This window comes from Cydia strobilella, chromosome 7, assembly GCF_947568885.1.
Source record: "Cydia strobilella chromosome 7, ilCydStro3.1, whole genome shotgun sequence".
NCBI classification, from domain to species: Eukaryota; Metazoa; Arthropoda; class Insecta; order Lepidoptera; family Tortricidae; genus Cydia; species Cydia strobilella.
In genome coordinates, this window is record NC_086047.1 from 4,517,741 (window position 1) to 4,534,091 (window position 16,351).

The 16,351-nt window shown below is 37.1% G+C and overlaps 2 protein-coding genes across 2 annotated transcripts; both read right to left on the reverse strand.

Annotated features, from left to right (window-relative positions):
• Window positions 1–1,829: 1,829 nt before the first annotated feature.
• On the reverse strand, window positions 1,830–7,451 carry LOC134742714 (cuticle protein CP14.6-like). The gene is made up of 3 exons (XM_063675903.1): window positions 7,443–7,451; window positions 6,562–6,683; window positions 1,830–2,059 (listed from the first exon to the last, which is right to left on the reverse strand). The coding sequence occupies exons 1-3, from the start codon at window positions 7,449–7,451 to the stop codon at window positions 1,840–1,842; spliced, it is 351 nt and encodes a 116-aa protein (XP_063531973.1). The 3' UTR covers window positions 1,830–1,839.
• A 1,539-nt stretch (window positions 7,452–8,990) lies between these two features.
• LOC134742961 (endocuticle structural protein SgAbd-6-like) lies at window positions 8,991–9,709 on the reverse strand. Its single transcript, XM_063676194.1, has 3 exons — window positions 9,603–9,709; window positions 9,403–9,518; window positions 8,991–9,330 (listed from the first exon to the last, which is right to left on the reverse strand). Exons 1-3 carry the CDS (start codon window positions 9,609–9,611, stop codon window positions 9,105–9,107), a joined length of 351 nt encoding a protein of 116 aa, XP_063532264.1. The 5' UTR covers window positions 9,612–9,709; the 3' UTR covers window positions 8,991–9,104.
• Between the last annotated feature and the right edge of the window lie 6,642 nt (window positions 9,710–16,351).

A 16,351-nucleotide genomic window follows, 5' to 3' on the forward strand; every position in this document is an offset into this window, starting at 1 on the left:
GATAGAAACACTCCATGATGGTTATATTGGATGTCAATGTCGGAGTCGTCGTATAAGTAACATGCCATATTCTCTAAAAGGCCACTATGCACAGATCCCAAAAAAAATGTTCCATGCCCAGATGTTTCGCTTTACGAATCATATGTAATTGCGGTTCGCATAGTACGATTTTTTTGTGTAATATCATTTTGTTCGCACACCGTACAATTTTCTTGTAGTATTTGTCCGAAATCGTTATTGTTACTCGGGAGGATTGCATATATGACCACTAGCATGTGACGTCATGATCAAATTACCTATTCTTCATAATTTTATACGGGTTTTAAAATAAATATTGTGTCTAAAAATAACTGGTGTCTACGTTTCTCTATGAATCTTCTGGTGCTTTATTTCAAGCATGGTGTAAAAAAAATTATTTTAAAAACAGTCAAACACCCTATTCAACAAATCTAGCTGAGCCAGAAATGTAAATTTTTAAGGTGTGACAAATGGTAAAGTTTAAGGTCTACGACATTTTGCATATCCGGGTAGTATTATTATCATTTGGTAGTGCTCTTGTATAACATAAACATAATTTATTTAAAAAAAAACCGGCCAAGTGCGAGTCGGACTCCCCCACCGAGGGCGTGCGTGACACCACTGTAGTGCCCCCCATTTTTATTGCCCGTAAGGCCCGTCTTTAGATATATGTCAATGATTCAAATATAATTCTGATATCAGGGCACATTCGGAATGGACTATTAGTCTCAAAAAATGGCACTACCACATGTCAATAACTGTATGTTAGATTGCTTATGTTATATGTATATCACTCGTAATAAATACATTTTGAGTCGATGTTGAAATATAAGTACTTTTTAAACATGCCGTCTGTTTAAATACTAATAATAATCGGACAAGTGCGAGTCGGACTCACCCACCGAGGATTCTGTGCTTTTTAGTATTTGTTGTTATAGCGAATATAGCGGCAACAGAAATACATCATCTGTGAAAATTTCAACTGACTATAGCTATCACGGTTCATGAGATACAGCCTGGTGGCAGACAGACGGACAGCGGAGTCTTAGTAATAGGGTCCCGTTTTTACCCTTTGGGTACGGAACCCTAAAAACACATGGCATGCAGCATGCTTACATTCATACAAAGCAAAGACTTACAAAATAGTAATGTTTTGAGTTTTACATGTGCCTGAACTAGGGTACCCTGTGTTTCAGGCGAGAAGTATGGCAAACATTGTTAATGGAAATTAACTTTCACTTACAAAATACACAGCAATAATACTATAATTTAGCAACTTAATACATACATCATCATACTATAATAATGGAATACTTATCATATCTATCCTATTATAAATCTAGTCATACATAATCTAGTCATAGTATAAATTGGCAATGTTAAATAAATATATAGACTACGATATTTCATGTTCGAGTAATCCTACCCTTACAATAGTACCTTGTCTGTGTCTTTACTTTAGGGTGGTTATGGTGCTATGCGCGAAGTGTTGCTGGTGGGTGACGAACACGATAAAAATGTGAAATATTGGTATGGGCATATATTTTCGTATACGGATACAGGTAATGAGTACAAGTATACGGTTTCAGCAGTAGCGACCGCCATGTCAAACGTACCCGATTGACAAGCTAGAATTAATTTAGCTTGTTCCTCTTGCTTCTTGGAAATTCGTACTCGACGAGCAAAAAGACGCGTGGGTGTCGTCGAGTGAGCTAATCTGGTGATTATGCTTATTTTTCTAGGTGCAACCCTAGCCAAAGATAAGTACTACGAACGTATCGACGTAACGGTCAAATGGTTCCCTAAATTCAGCTCAGTTTCTTAGCCAAGCAGAGAAGCAACGACTCCCGGAGGGACGCCGCCTCCAGGGCCTTGTTCAATAGTGGACTGGTATCCGTTCTCGGTGGCCGTGTAGTTGACATTGTAGGTGATGCCATTGATGACGAATGAGAACATCCCCTTGACGGGCAACGCCACTTCCTCGCCGGCTTTGGCGAGCGTTCCTTGGGTCTCGTTCCTGTAGCCGTCGGATTGCTCGACCCTGTAATATAAATGTTATTTAAAAACATTGATTGAAATATTCAGTGGACATGCATAAAAAAAGATTACGACCAATTGAGACCCTCCTACATTTTCGTTGTTTCAAAAATTTAGAGTTTGCTCTCGCCGCACACGCTACGATCGTAATCTGTCCGATGCGTTATCGTAGACAAAGAGCAATAGGTACCGGAAAATTGGTAGAGCAATGAAACTTGACAGTTAATTAGGCCTCCTAGCCTAGTCGGCAGTGACCCAGCCTACGAAGCAGGAGGTCCCGGGTTCGAATCCCAGTAAGGGCATTTATTTGTGTGTTCATCACGATTATTTGTTCCTGAGTTATGGGTGTCATCTATGTATTTAAGTATGTATTTACCTATATATAGTAAAAGCTTTGCTTCGTTTGGGACTAGGTTGATCTGTGTAAAATTGTCCCTAATTATTTATTTATTTATTATTAGTTTCTCTCTTCTCAACTGTTCATCTTCGGACGTCAGAGAATGCAGGTCACTTGAAAGATACAGTTTTAGAATTCTGGGTAGTAGTATTAAGAAAGTTATGAATTTAGTTTGAATAACTATAACATTGCTAGACCATTAGCAGTTCAAATTCATATTTTAGCAATTTTTATCTATAGATCTACTGATAATATATTTATATACTTATTCAATTCCTATATGAGTAAATTCCTTGCCTAATAAAAATAAATGCAAGGAGGACCAGTAATTCAGCAGGCCACTGTCCCACCTGCTAAGCAGAGAAGCAACGGCTTCCGGAGGAACGCCGCCTCCAGGGTCTTGTTTAATAGTGGGCTGGTATCCGTTCTGGTTGGCCGTGTAGTTGACGTTGTAGGTGACGCCATTGATGACGAATGAGAACATCCCCTTGACGGGCAATGGCACTTGCTCGCCGGCTTTGACGAGCGTTCCTTGGGTCTCGTTCACAGGAACAGGAATGGCTACAGAGCCGTTGGATTGCTCGACCCTGTAATATAAATGTTATTTGAAAATCTGGGGTCGAGTACAATGCAATAATAATTGAAATCATTAGTGGACATGCATAAAAAAAAGATTACGACGAATAGAGACCCTCCTACATTTTCGTTGTTTCAAAAATTTAGAGTTTGCTCTCGCCGCACACGTACGATCGTAATCTGTCCGATCCGTTATTGTAGACAAAGAGGAATACCGGATAATTGGTAGAGCAATGAAACTTGACAGTTAGTAAGGCCTCCTAGCCTAGTCGGCAGTGACCCAGCCTACAAAGCAGGAGGTCCTGGGTTCGAATCCCGGTAAGGGCATTTATTTGTGTGTTCATCACGATTATTTGTTCCTGAGTTATGGGTGTTATCTATGTATTTAAGTATGGATTTATCTATATATAGTACAAGCTTTGCTTAGTTAGGGACTAGGTTGATCTGTGCAAGATTGTCCCCAAATATTTATTTATTTATTATTAGTTTATCTGTTCTAAACTGTTCATCGGCGGAGGTTAGAGAATGCAGATCACTTGAAAGAAAAACATTTTAGAGTTCTGGGTTTGATGTAGTATTAAGGAAGTTATGAATTTAATTTGAATAACTAATAACATTGCTAGACCATTAGCAGTTCAAATTCATATTTTAGCAGTTTCTATGTACAGATCTACTGATAATATATTTATATACTTATTCAATTCCTACATCAAAAAATTCCTTGCCTAATAAAAATAAATGTAAGGAGGACCAGTATTTCAGCAGGCCACTGTCCCACCTGCTAAGCAGAGAAGCAACGGCTCCCGGAGGAACGCCGCCTCCAGGGTCTTGATTAATAGTGGGCTGGTATCCGGTCTCGTTGGCCGTGTAGTTGACGTTGTAGGTGACGCCATTGATGACGAATGAGAACATCCCCTTGACGGGCAATGCCACTTCCTTGCCGGCTTTGACGAGCGTTCCTTGGGTCTCATTCCTGTAGACGTCGGATGGCTCGATCCTTTAATATAAATGTTATTTGAAAACCTGGGGTCGAATACAATGCAATAATGATTGAAATAATCAGTGGACATGCATAAAAATATCAAATAGACTACATTATAGCTAGAGCAAACAGCAAAAAACACATACGTTCCAGCCAAGCGTACCCAGGCCCAAACATCGATAGCAACCACAACGAGAAATTGAATGGCCCAAAAACTACAAGAAGAAGACCAAAAAGCTAAACAACATAATTTTAGAAAAGCTAAAAAACCTAGTGCACATAAAATAATATAGAGAAACGACGGATCGGATATTACAAGAATGGCCAACACCAGAAGAGACTTTGGAAGGTCAATGGAAAACTATTACACAAACAATAGATAAATCCTCATCCGCCGCACTAAAAGGGCACCCAGGAAAAATTGGATCACTCGGGAAATTCTGGATTTAATACTACGAAATAAATATAGATACATTCCAACGGCTCCTCCGTTCTGTCAAAATCTGTATAGGAAGTATAAAAACAGAATACAAACCTTATGTGTCCAGCAGAAAGAAAAGTGGTTAGACGCATAGTGCAGCAAAATAGATTTCTGTATGCAGAGAGGTTTTCTGGAAAGGGGTTATAATTTAGTCAAAACATTGCAAGACAAAAAGAAAACAAAGAGCAAGGTCATAAGCAATAAAGAAGGTAAACTGCTATACGATACAAACGATGTAGCCGGCAGGTGGGCTGAATGTCTCCGTTAAGATTTGTTTCTTCGTATAGTTCCTCTACACAGAGGAACTATACGAAGGAACAAATCTTAGTTATATTGGAGGAAGAAGAAAAAGTCCTGGATGATCTCAAAGGCCCGAACATACTTTGGAGAGAATTCGAGAATGCACTGGAAGCATTTGCAGATAAGAAAGCGCCAGGAAAGGAGAATGTGCCAGCGGAGCTCCTAAAATGTTGCGGTTCGGAAGCGAAAAAAAATTACATTCTTTTTTGAGTGTTAGATTTTACATTAAGTGGGTGCCCCGTCGAAAAATATAACTTCGACAAATAATGCATGTTTCTCTAAAGAGTTGTTAATCGATTAGCTTGTACGAGCGGGTATAGAAAATGTATAGGGATGTATTCAATTAAAAAAAATTCTTGTTCTCCAACAGATAAAATTAAGTAAATACATTCATTTTGTAGCTCATTAAAGAGGCTAGCTTTGATGAAAAACTTGAAGCGGTCTCTGACCTGAAAGTACTTTAAAGTAAAAAAATTAATTTTTATTTTTGTATTTGTTTTATTTTTTTGTATAGCAATATATCCATTAATTGATGTCATATAATTGTCATTACTATACGCACAACATACGTGACGCACGTCAAAATCGGCAGGCTAAAAAAAAAAACAAAGCAAGATCATATTTCGTTTTTCTTTTTACAAAAACTATAAAGTTTTGGGGTCTGAAATTTTGCATACTTGTTACTAATAGAAAGCCACATGGTCAAAAAAAATTGCAAGCCAAAACTCGCTGGGGGCTTTGGTATCATTTGTACTATTTTTTGATGACTAGGACCCATTAGCTTGAAAGAACTCTTCCACGCTAATGCTCTAATTTCTTCTTCTGGACTCTTTTGAATAATGAAAATTGGCAAAATAATGACCATGTTGTTTTCTCCCAAGCCATACTCAAATTAAGACAGCAAGTCACTAATATTATATAAATAACATATAAATAGCTTAATATATGCTCCTTTAACTAAAATAAATATTTTTTTATACTTTAGAGCTCGTTTCAGGAATATATGACCTGCAATCAACAAGTTTTTAATGGAAAATTGGCTTGTGTACAGCATCGTGTACACAAGCCGCAATCGTGGACTTTGGTCTATTAGTTTACAAATAAATAATGCACCAAAATGAAAATATATTCACTGGCTACACAAGTATTTTACTTAATTTCGATTTAGGACATATGAATGACTCACGGCGCGATTCGAGAAATTAATTAGAGATTCACTAGATATGAAATAGTAAAGATATGTGACATATCATGGCTAAAGTTAGCGCAAATTATTGCGGCGCTATGCGACGTAAGCGCCATACAATATTAATTGGAGCGGCGTTAATAATAGCGTAAGCTTCAACCGCCATAAGGTTTACTCGTGGGACGTCACATATCTTTACTATTTCATATCTAGTGAATCTCTAATTCATTTCCCGAATCTCGCCGTAAAGCTGACCTGTAACGTCTGGACTTTTTTAGCCAACCCCTGAACCAATGTGCGCGGCGACGCCTGCGGTGCGGGGCGTGGAAATCGTCTACGCTCGCGTCCGCAAACATTCCGGACGCGCGGACCGGCACCCGCAGCAAAACCCTGAAAGCATCGTTATACTGTATTCGCAAAGCGTTTATCGATCGCTGGGTGTATCTTGTAATTGTAATAAAAGTAATTGTAATAAAATTTAACTTAATTCTAACAAAACATTAAATTAGATTTTGATGTCTGACAGCTTTTCCTATGCCAACCCTTATTCAAAATAATTAAATAGGTAACAACAGGGATCTTACGCGTATCTAAAGCCATCCGGACTGACATCATTGTCGTATCGCAAGACCTGCACGTCTGCGGGGTTGAATCTTGGAGCGCCGGGTGCGGCGAAGGCCGTTGCCACCAAACAGCAGAGGGCTAACTGAAAATTAAGACAATAAACTTTAGTTTTCTAATTTTATTCTATGAAATATAATATAACAAATATTAAGTTTTCCTTGTTAAATATAGTATTTAGGGCCGGCAGTTAAACATGGAAAATAATGTCAGACAAATGTCCACCTCTAGCAGCATGGCAGATGTGAACCCTTTTCATCGTGTTTCTCATCACATTTTCACACATTTCCTGCGTTATCTCAGTGACTGTGTCTCGAATATCTTGTTTTAATTGCTGAAGGTTCATTGGCCTGTAGCATAGACACGTCCCTTTAGATAGCCCCACAGAAAAAGTCAGGAGCTGTTAAATCAGGCGATTTTGGTGGCCAATCAATGTCACCGTTTCTCGAATTTTCCGCAATTTTCTTAGTTTCCGCAATTATACATGATTGGGTTGAGTAATACGTTTTAATAAGTAAAACACGTTGTTCCGTCATAAAACGCACCAAAACAAATTTCTCGTATCTACAAAAAGTAATTTTCATGCAACAACTGTCATATTTACCGCCAAAACAAAATGGCGGCAAAAAAAAGTTGTATGCCTCCAAGTTGGCCATCCTGTACTATGTAATGTGGCCCTTGGCTGCTAAATGGTTGCCGACCGCTGGACTAGATACAATGTGGACAATTATGATTCATCTAAATAAAATAAACAATTGCGAGTCGGACTCGCCCACCGAGGATTCCGTACTTTTTAGTATTTTTGTTATAGCAGCAACAGAAATACCGATTGTGTTACACTCACCAGTTTCATCTTAATGTGTTTGTTTGTATGGTCGGACACGACCAAATGTCAATAAAAATATAAATAAGATCCTTTATATATTTGCAATGAAATCGAATTAATTAGTAGCGAATATTCAAAATGGTAGCTAATCTGGATAATTATTCACATTTCAAGATGAATATCTCGTTATAAAATTAGGGTACCTTAGTAATATGTAACACGATACCTTTAACACATAAATATTTGTGTAATACTTTCAGCAGCAGTCGTTCTCTTAATAAAATATCCAACAACAGTAGGAAAGGGTACGAACACTTCTCCATACAAACGTAGTCCCCATTTTTCCTCTCTGGAAAATATATTTATGCAATGTGTATCAACCATAGCTATGCTATTTCGTTTGATTTTTTCGATTTTTTGATTATTATAAGAGCACATTTTTAAAAGCTTAAAAGGTAGAGAGGAAAATGGGGACGTTTGTATGGTGAAGCGGTCGTCCACTATCCTCTTATCTACTTTATTTATTGGATCTCCAACTTAAGATATAGATGCGACTATGCGTCAAAAGTATCGGCAATTCTTGGATAGCTTAACAGAAATATATATGTGATATATATATATATATATATATATATATATATATATGTGATAGTCAACAAACGAGCAGACGAGCCGCCTGATGGGAAGCGGTCATCGTCGCCCATGGACATAATAGGAAAATCTCATCATCAATCAATCAATCATGGATCTAATAGGGTTTTTGACGAGAAAACAAAATGTATAATGTTTTAATTAAAATTCAAACTTTTCAAATTATAACATGACAATATTTTTTTGGGTTCCGTACCCAAAGGGTAAAAACGGGACCCTATTACTAAGACTCCTCTGTCCGTCTGTCTGTCTGTCACCAGGCTGTATCTCATGAACCGTGATAGCTAGACAATTGACATTTTCACATATGATGTATTTCTGTTGCTGCTATAACAGCAAATACTAAAAAGTACGAAACCCTCGGTGGGCGAGTCCGACTCGCACTTGTCCGGTTTTTTATTTATATCTCTACACTCAAGATCAATGAAAACGGATTACCTACTTTATGAATATTCTTGAATGTAGTTTTTGGAACCATCAGATCCAAAACGGTATTCATACTTTACTGGAGCAAGCTATAAAACACATAATCAAACCAGGTAATTATAGCAGACAAGCCTAATGGGCAATAGACCTTGGAAAATACTTCCCTAGTCTTCGTGAGGTCAAAAGATGACATTTAAGTGAGTGCGCAGCCGATTAAGTACACTAGAAAAGCATATGTTCCTGACGACCAAGACATGCTTTTAGGGTGAAAGGTTATTTGTTTGCGTGTTTGTTTATTTATTTTAACACACGACGAAATGTTTCCAAAATATCAAATGGACTGACCATTTTAGTTGTGGTATAGGTTTTAACTCATAAGTTGGCACTGTTGCAAATTTTTTGGGGGTTTTAAATTTTATTTCCATGGAAAAATAATTAAAAATATAATTATGAATAAAAATTTATTCATGTTAAGTAAAACCAATGTACATTTATAATACTTTATTATTTATTAAACTATTGAATCAGTATATAAATATTATATACAGCTTCATAATTGGTGCTATGTACAGAACTGTTAAAACAGTTTATTGACTTAAACATTTAGCCCAAAAGGGAGGCGACAACGCCTGGGGGGACTGCTCCGCCGGGCCCTTGCTCGATGGTTGGCTGGAAGCCATTTTCGTCGGCGATGTATGACACGACGTATGTCACACCGTCAGGGCCTACCCAGGAGTACTGCCCACGGACTGCGATGGCCTCATTCTCGGTGCCTTGGTTCTTTAGCTCTCCTTGCTCTTCATGCTTGCTTCCATCAGATAATTCGTATCTGCATTAAAAATAATAATGATTAATGTTCGTTTTAAATGTGGATACAGTCTTTTAGGTTGTGATAACTTACACGAATTGGTATCCACCCAACCCAGAGTTGTCGGACTCCTGACGGAGAATCTGCACTTCCTGGGGGTTCTGCTGAGGAGCTGCCCAGCAAGCAGCGACGAGAGCTAATAACACCACCTGAAATCAATCAGGTAACTTGGTATCGAGATCCAAATAAATATCACTAACACTTCACTATTCAAATCACTTCACACAACTAACCGATTTCATTTTGGCTTCTGTTTTTGGCGACTGCGTGCTACGAAGATCTGCAAGTTTATGGGATGCTGGTATGTCCTAACGGTTCTCTTATATATTTCTTCTAATGCCGGGTTACAACACAGCGCGATTCGATTGCCCTACGGCCCGACGGCGCATCTGTCGCGGTGGGTGAACGGCCATACATACAAGCATTGTTCATCTGTGTAACCATGTGTATGGACATGGCATGACCCGTGAATATTTTGTTAAGTAACGTTTAATAAGAGTACAAATGTCAATGTTAATAGGAATTTCAAAAGGTTGTAATTTACTCTGCTGCAGAGAAATATTTCATTACTAGACGTTTATCAGGCTGTATAATTTTATGAGCGATGTGATAGACAACAGAGTTACTAGCATGTGTACGAGTTTCGTTTACAACTTTAATTGTGATGTAGGTAATATAATTGGTACTTTTACGTAGCATTAATCAAAATTGTTAATAATTGCTTATAACAAGGCGTTTGATAAAACGGATGTTATGAAATGAAGCTGAAGTATTTTTCGTTATTGCTTTTATGTAACAAAGGATTTGATAACTCCATGCAAAAAATACGCAAGCAAAGTTGGAATTCGTATGTCAACTGCATCTGCATTACTTTAGCGACATTACTGCGGCGGCTTTAATACCGCCGCTGAACGCTGTATCTGTCAATTTCCTTGACAAAATGAGTGACGGATTGAACTTCATGATCGCGACAGTAAGCGCCATTCCACTAACCCGGGGTCAACCCGTTAAACCGTTAACCCAGTGTCAAATTGTACTGGTAACCATTGTAACTCCAGGTTGGGATGATGGTGCAACTGGCGCTAAGTAATTTAATTGTGGATATCGCAAAATTATCAACTTTTTGAAAGATTTTAATGTGGGCTGAGGTAAGATTGAAAGGGTTTTTCATGAGGGTAAGACATAATATCGTCCGTAACCCGAAGCATTACCGGCGACTTTAAATCTTACCTCTTTCAATCTTATTCCAACCTTACCTCAAAAGAGTACCTACACTGCATGTTTTAAAAAGTTTTCGTAACCGTAACATCCGACCTCTCACATCGTTCTACAACCCCCATTATCTATTTCAAAAATATAGTCGTATAATCGATTCCGTATCAATAATGACGTATGTTAGTAACAAATTGGCACTCATTACATCCTTCCGTGTCCAAGCGGGTTACTTTCGTTGACGTGTACTACGTGTAGTCACGTTCAGACGAAATCGGCAGACATCAATAAGGTGGCCCCACCTGACAGCACTAGTATTATGGGATGACTAGTTCATGTCGTCGGTCTTGTTACACGGTACGATAACTTGATCACTTATTCGCTCAGTCAGTTACATAATTGTGTGTTTTTAGTTTTAAGATATATTTTATAATAATATTTATGCTAGTTTTAAGGTATTTATCTATGGGCCAATAGTTGATCGAAAATAAAGATTTTCATTTCATTTCATAATTTGATTTCAAGTTTTTATTGCCGATTCGTTCCGAGTCGATTTTAATATGCTTAAACTCGATAGATTACATTTTGTACTAAACAGTCTTCCTGTAACCAAATTCCATTCTCCTTATCAAACTTTGGCAATATTATAATCCAATTTATAAAAGTTAAATTACAAAAGCTCAAATTGAAAGTCTGAAACTGGTTTGTAATCAACTGCCATTGTTTCCTTATTTTACCTTGTGGAATAAAATCAACCGTTTAAATGATTTTGAGTATAACTTTTATCGGGTATTATCAGGAAACTGACAACTTTAATTGATTCTTTATGTTTCAACTGACCCCGAGTAAGAGTCAATTGTACCAGACATTCTGAAGTCAATATAACCCAGCGTAATGTGTTAATTAGAGAGTGTTTATTGTTCCTTGTGTCTAAGAGGATTTAATAGCAAATTATAAGAAAACATAATTTTGTGATAATTGTGACTTGTAATTAATCCCGCTTTTTTGTTACTTAAGTTAGTTTTTAATTTATTTTAAAGTGTGTATTTTATGTAGGCATGTGTAATCTAAGAATATAATTAAAAATAATATTACAGATTCAAATAGATAAGGCAAAACATGACTTGTACCTAATTATTTACTTTGGTCGCTCGACAACTGAAATACCTACGTGTCCGAGTAGCGTAGTTATTTAACTCCGCGTTGCCGTTTCACCAAGCGGGTGCCCGGTGAGCACGTCGAGACCGTCGAGTCGACACAAACAAATGTTAAAATAGTGTTATTTACCAAAATATGGACGATAACTTAATTTCTCCGTGGTTCTATCAACCCCTCAGAGAGATGCCTCAGTCAGCTGCAATAGCATATAATTAGACATGTCTTTTTATACGACCATTAGAATGTGGTAGATACTTCCAGGCACATGCTGTACGAGTATTTATACACTTATTTGTAAAACTACATACATATTATAGAAGTGCCGCTTCTTTCCGCTATCGCTCTACGCGACAATATTTCACATCATCACAATTTAGATGGTTGGCAGGCCTAAACTGTGCTTTTCTCCAGAAACTTCCTGCATCGCGAAGCTAGACTGTGGTATGAACTGACGCTCGCGGTATTTCCGGACCGATACGACCTTCAAATCTTCAAGAAAAGAGCGTAATCCCTCCGGTGTTGCGGGTGTCTATTGGCGACGGTAATTGCTTACCAACTTACCATCACGTGATTCGTCTGCTCGTTTGCCTCCTGTATCATAAAAAAGTGGCAAATACTTTTGATTTTACGTATCAATTAATAATATTTATATATTTTATTTATTGGGTATTAAGTCATCACGTCTGCAAAAAAATATGTTTAGGTACTTATTAAATTCATAAATTGAATGTCGATGACGATGTTAATATACATTCTCATAAGGCTATGGGAACTTCAATCGGTTCAAGTAAATATTTCGGCCTTTAACATTTTCTATCGACTAGTTATTCGGAAGATGATGCATTTTCTTACAGAATCCGGGCGATATTGACGCTTCCTTAGTTCGAAATAAATCTTATAATCCGTTGCGCGAGATTCTCGGAAATTAATACGCGCACCGACCGCAACGTGAAGTCGGTAATCAAGTGAAAAAGGTCAAGGTTTGACGTTTGGCGCTGAATAATTTGTGTCCAATTGGTTTTTGATGGGATGGGTGTTTTTAAAGCTGCGCTCATTATACATTCCTAAGTTCTTGTATAGTAATGGGCGGCCTGTACCAGGCTCACAACGCAGGTATTCATCCTATAATTAATATTTAGCACAGATGTTCCCGAATAAAAATAAAACATTAAGTATTGTTTAATTGCTCTTATGAAGGACCTACTTTAAATACATTTTAATAATTTGACTGAGTCTTAAAGTAGATAACTGTTATTGGAAGAAGGTATTTATTTTGAAATACGTAGAAACATTCGTTGCAAATAAACTAAATATACATAAACTGTAATAAACAGTTTATCGACCAATTATGCTATTAATATGCAATATTGTATTATTATACTACTGTTTAGGTATACAAATTATATATTTATAGAACCAGTTTAGTTTAGCTTTGCACAACCGGTTTAACCGATTCTTAGATCCGAAAAAATGACTGGAAGTAATTTGTTATTTATAGTTGTTTGCTTATGTTTTGCTTTCATTTGATATTATTTGTCTTTTTTTGTAATTTTACTGATCTGAATGCATGTTGTTAATCAGCAACATATTCATTATGATGTTGATTAAAAATTATCGGAAAGTTGAATTCTTAACCAAACCTAAAATAATGAATCGAAAACCCGTACGTACCATAAATACATCAATTATGCAAATGAACATAATTCCCCGGGAACAATTTAAATGGAATTTACATTACCACAACAGATTATTTTACCGATTTTATTTCCCAGACTGAACTTATCGACATCTTACAAAATTTTGCGAACGCTTATTGATGGTTCTATCATCACCATATTGCGCCGGCGACGGGTCGCCCGACCGGTCGAGTTACGTCAACCGAAGCCTCCATCGAAGTCGCCTGGTGACCTCCGACACCCATACGAACGACCATAACAGAAGAACGTACTAATAGCAATTTAATCACCACATACTTGCGATCAATCTACTTCGAACAGCACCAAAGCTATAACCTGCCTTACGATCTGTTTTTTTCAGGTCAATTCGGGGCCTTTTGATAAGTTCTGACAAAGTCAAGATAGCTAACTAATTAACAATGTAAATAACATTATATATTACAAGGTTCACAAGGTTACGCGACACAGATGTCGATGACATCGGCTTATGTAACATTCGCGTCGAGAAATTAAGTAGCAAGTTCAATTCATCGCTTATTTCGTTTATAAACTGTTGCAACATGTATCATAAACTGTATTGCTTTCATTCGGCATAAAAATAACAGTATTCATATCCACGTGCCAATCAAATCATCCGAATTTGCAGATTTGTTAACAATTCTTATGAACTTTAGCTAAGTGTGTTGTCGTGTTTTTATGATGATTGAAAAACTTAACGTTGTCTGAATTCAATTAGCAAATATTTAAACGCCGTTCGGATTAAGTAATTCAATCTAACACCGCTTTTACTGTGTGGATTTCTATGAATTTCACAATTGTTTTAAAATTGAGAATGTAAATTTTAGAAGGTACGAGTCGGAACCCCCATACATTTATGTATATAGTTAGCCCCTATACATTTAACCCCTTTGAAATATGTAAGTATAAGTTTTAAAACCATTAAATCGCTGTCATTTTTATTAGTTAGTTTAGTTACACATTATCCTTATTTAAACGGACAATGTTCCAAAATTACACAATTACGTAACATGAGATTAAAACATCATAAATAATTCAAGTTGCCTCGCAAGACGTGACTAAGGATGATTCCAACATCGATCTGCCTCGCCATCATGGGAACGAATGCTAACATTTACGATCAGATATCCGAATAACTAAACGAATGTCCGGGTGAAACCATACGACGCCGTGTGATTAGCTTATGCAACCTATTGTCTGGGGACCCATTCTATCAATGGGGCGTCGATAAGCAATGAGTATCAAACCCAAAATAGGCTGTAATCAGGTGGACCTGTCTTGTTGTCGGCGATCGCGAACTTGATTGTTGTGTGCATTTGCATAACTATTGGATTATGAATTGCATTGTTATACGACAAGTATCAAGATCTTTATAACTGCTGCGTTTAAATAATGAGACAAGTTAGATCAGGTCAGTCAGATCTATTTAGGATCATACAATTAAAAGGTTTCTAAAGCTGAAATCCTCTAGATTAGATATGTATTGCATTATTTATTATTATTATTATTGGGGTGTTTTGGGCCTTTGAGTGCCACGTCGACCAAGCACCAGTGATCTATTGTGACGGCCCTTTAAAGTTCTTTACTAAATAAAATAAAAATAGCCTTTATTTCTGAAGTTTTGTAACAAACTTGGGCACTTACGAAAAAACAAGAAAAAAGGCTCGCTACATGTCAAAACAACATGGAAAGAAGCGTGTTAAACATTAAACTCAAGGATAGAGTGAAATTGTCCATAATTAGAGCCAGATCAAAGTGTGGGAGAGTAGTTAAAAAGGTCAAGCAACAGAAGTGGCGGTGGACCGGTCACATCATCAGAGAAGGGCTAGAAAAGTGGACAAGAGACCTTATAGAGTGGTACCCAGGTGGGCACAAAAGGAAGAGAGGAAAGCCTACTCGTAGATGGTCGGATGACTTAAAAAGGATAGGCGGAGTGGACTGGACCAGGAAAGCAAGAGACCGGGATACCTGGAAGGACTTGGAAGAGGCCTATGTCGGAGGAAAGTTCATTACTAATGCCCGTTTAATCCAAGAAATTTCAGATTCTATGGGCCGTAATGCCTCACAGTGTTGCAATACATGTCGCCCTAAGTAGGTACTTCTTTTTGACATTAGTGGTCCACAGGAACAGAAATTGTGCATAGCAGTCTCCTCTGACTCCTGGCAGAACCTGCATGTCGCATCGTGTTTTCCAATTTGAGACATGTGTTTGTTGTATTGAATTTATGACTGGCTTTCTACACGTTGTATATAAGTACGTATTAGGCACGTACGTATGAAGTATTAACTTTTTGTCAATTTGATGAGATAAATAAAAATGTTCCCCTCACTAGCTCGGAAAACCGTCTTTTATCCTTTAAAACAAGCGGGTAAAAACTCATTTTATTCACTAGTGGGGAAAGTAATTTGACCTTGGAGCGTGTTTTAGTAGTTTTTGACAGATAACAAAACGTAAAACGCTCATAATAATGGTTCGTTCTATATTCATTATCATTAAATAAATGATTTGAAAATTTAATAAAAAATACCAAATTTAGCTTTAGTTAATGATTTTAAGTCAAACCTTTAAACTGCATAAGAACCATTTTTTTTTTATAATGATGTTGAATATAATTCATAATTCTGAACGCACAAGTTGAGTCGATGCAAAACGCATCGTCAGAAATGTCAACATCGTCAACAAAAAATTTACTTTTATTGATCATGATTATAATTAACCTGATGATGATTATAAAATGTACAAATGAAGACTTATTTTTTATGAGCTGTTTTTTGTATGTTGCACTTTCCTCGCTATAGTGAGGTGAAAAGTTTTGTCATTATTATTTACAACGATGATGCAGCATTTACTAGAGTCAGGGCCAAACCACTGGATTGAGCTTCACAACCCTAGAATACTTTCTACAGATCGTGGGTTT

Excerpts from the sequence above, each read along its gene's own strand:
- LOC134742714 (XM_063675903.1), bottom strand. Across the intron at positions 2,060-6,561 it reads CCGGATGGCTTTAGATACGC|GGTCGAGCAATCCGACGGCT; the intron begins GTAAGATCCCTG and ends TTTATATTACAG.
- LOC134742961 (XM_063676194.1), bottom strand. Across the intron at positions 9,331-9,402 it reads TTGGGTGGATACCAATTCGT|ATACGAATTATCTGATGGAA; the intron begins GTAAGTTATCAC and ends TTTTTAATGCAG.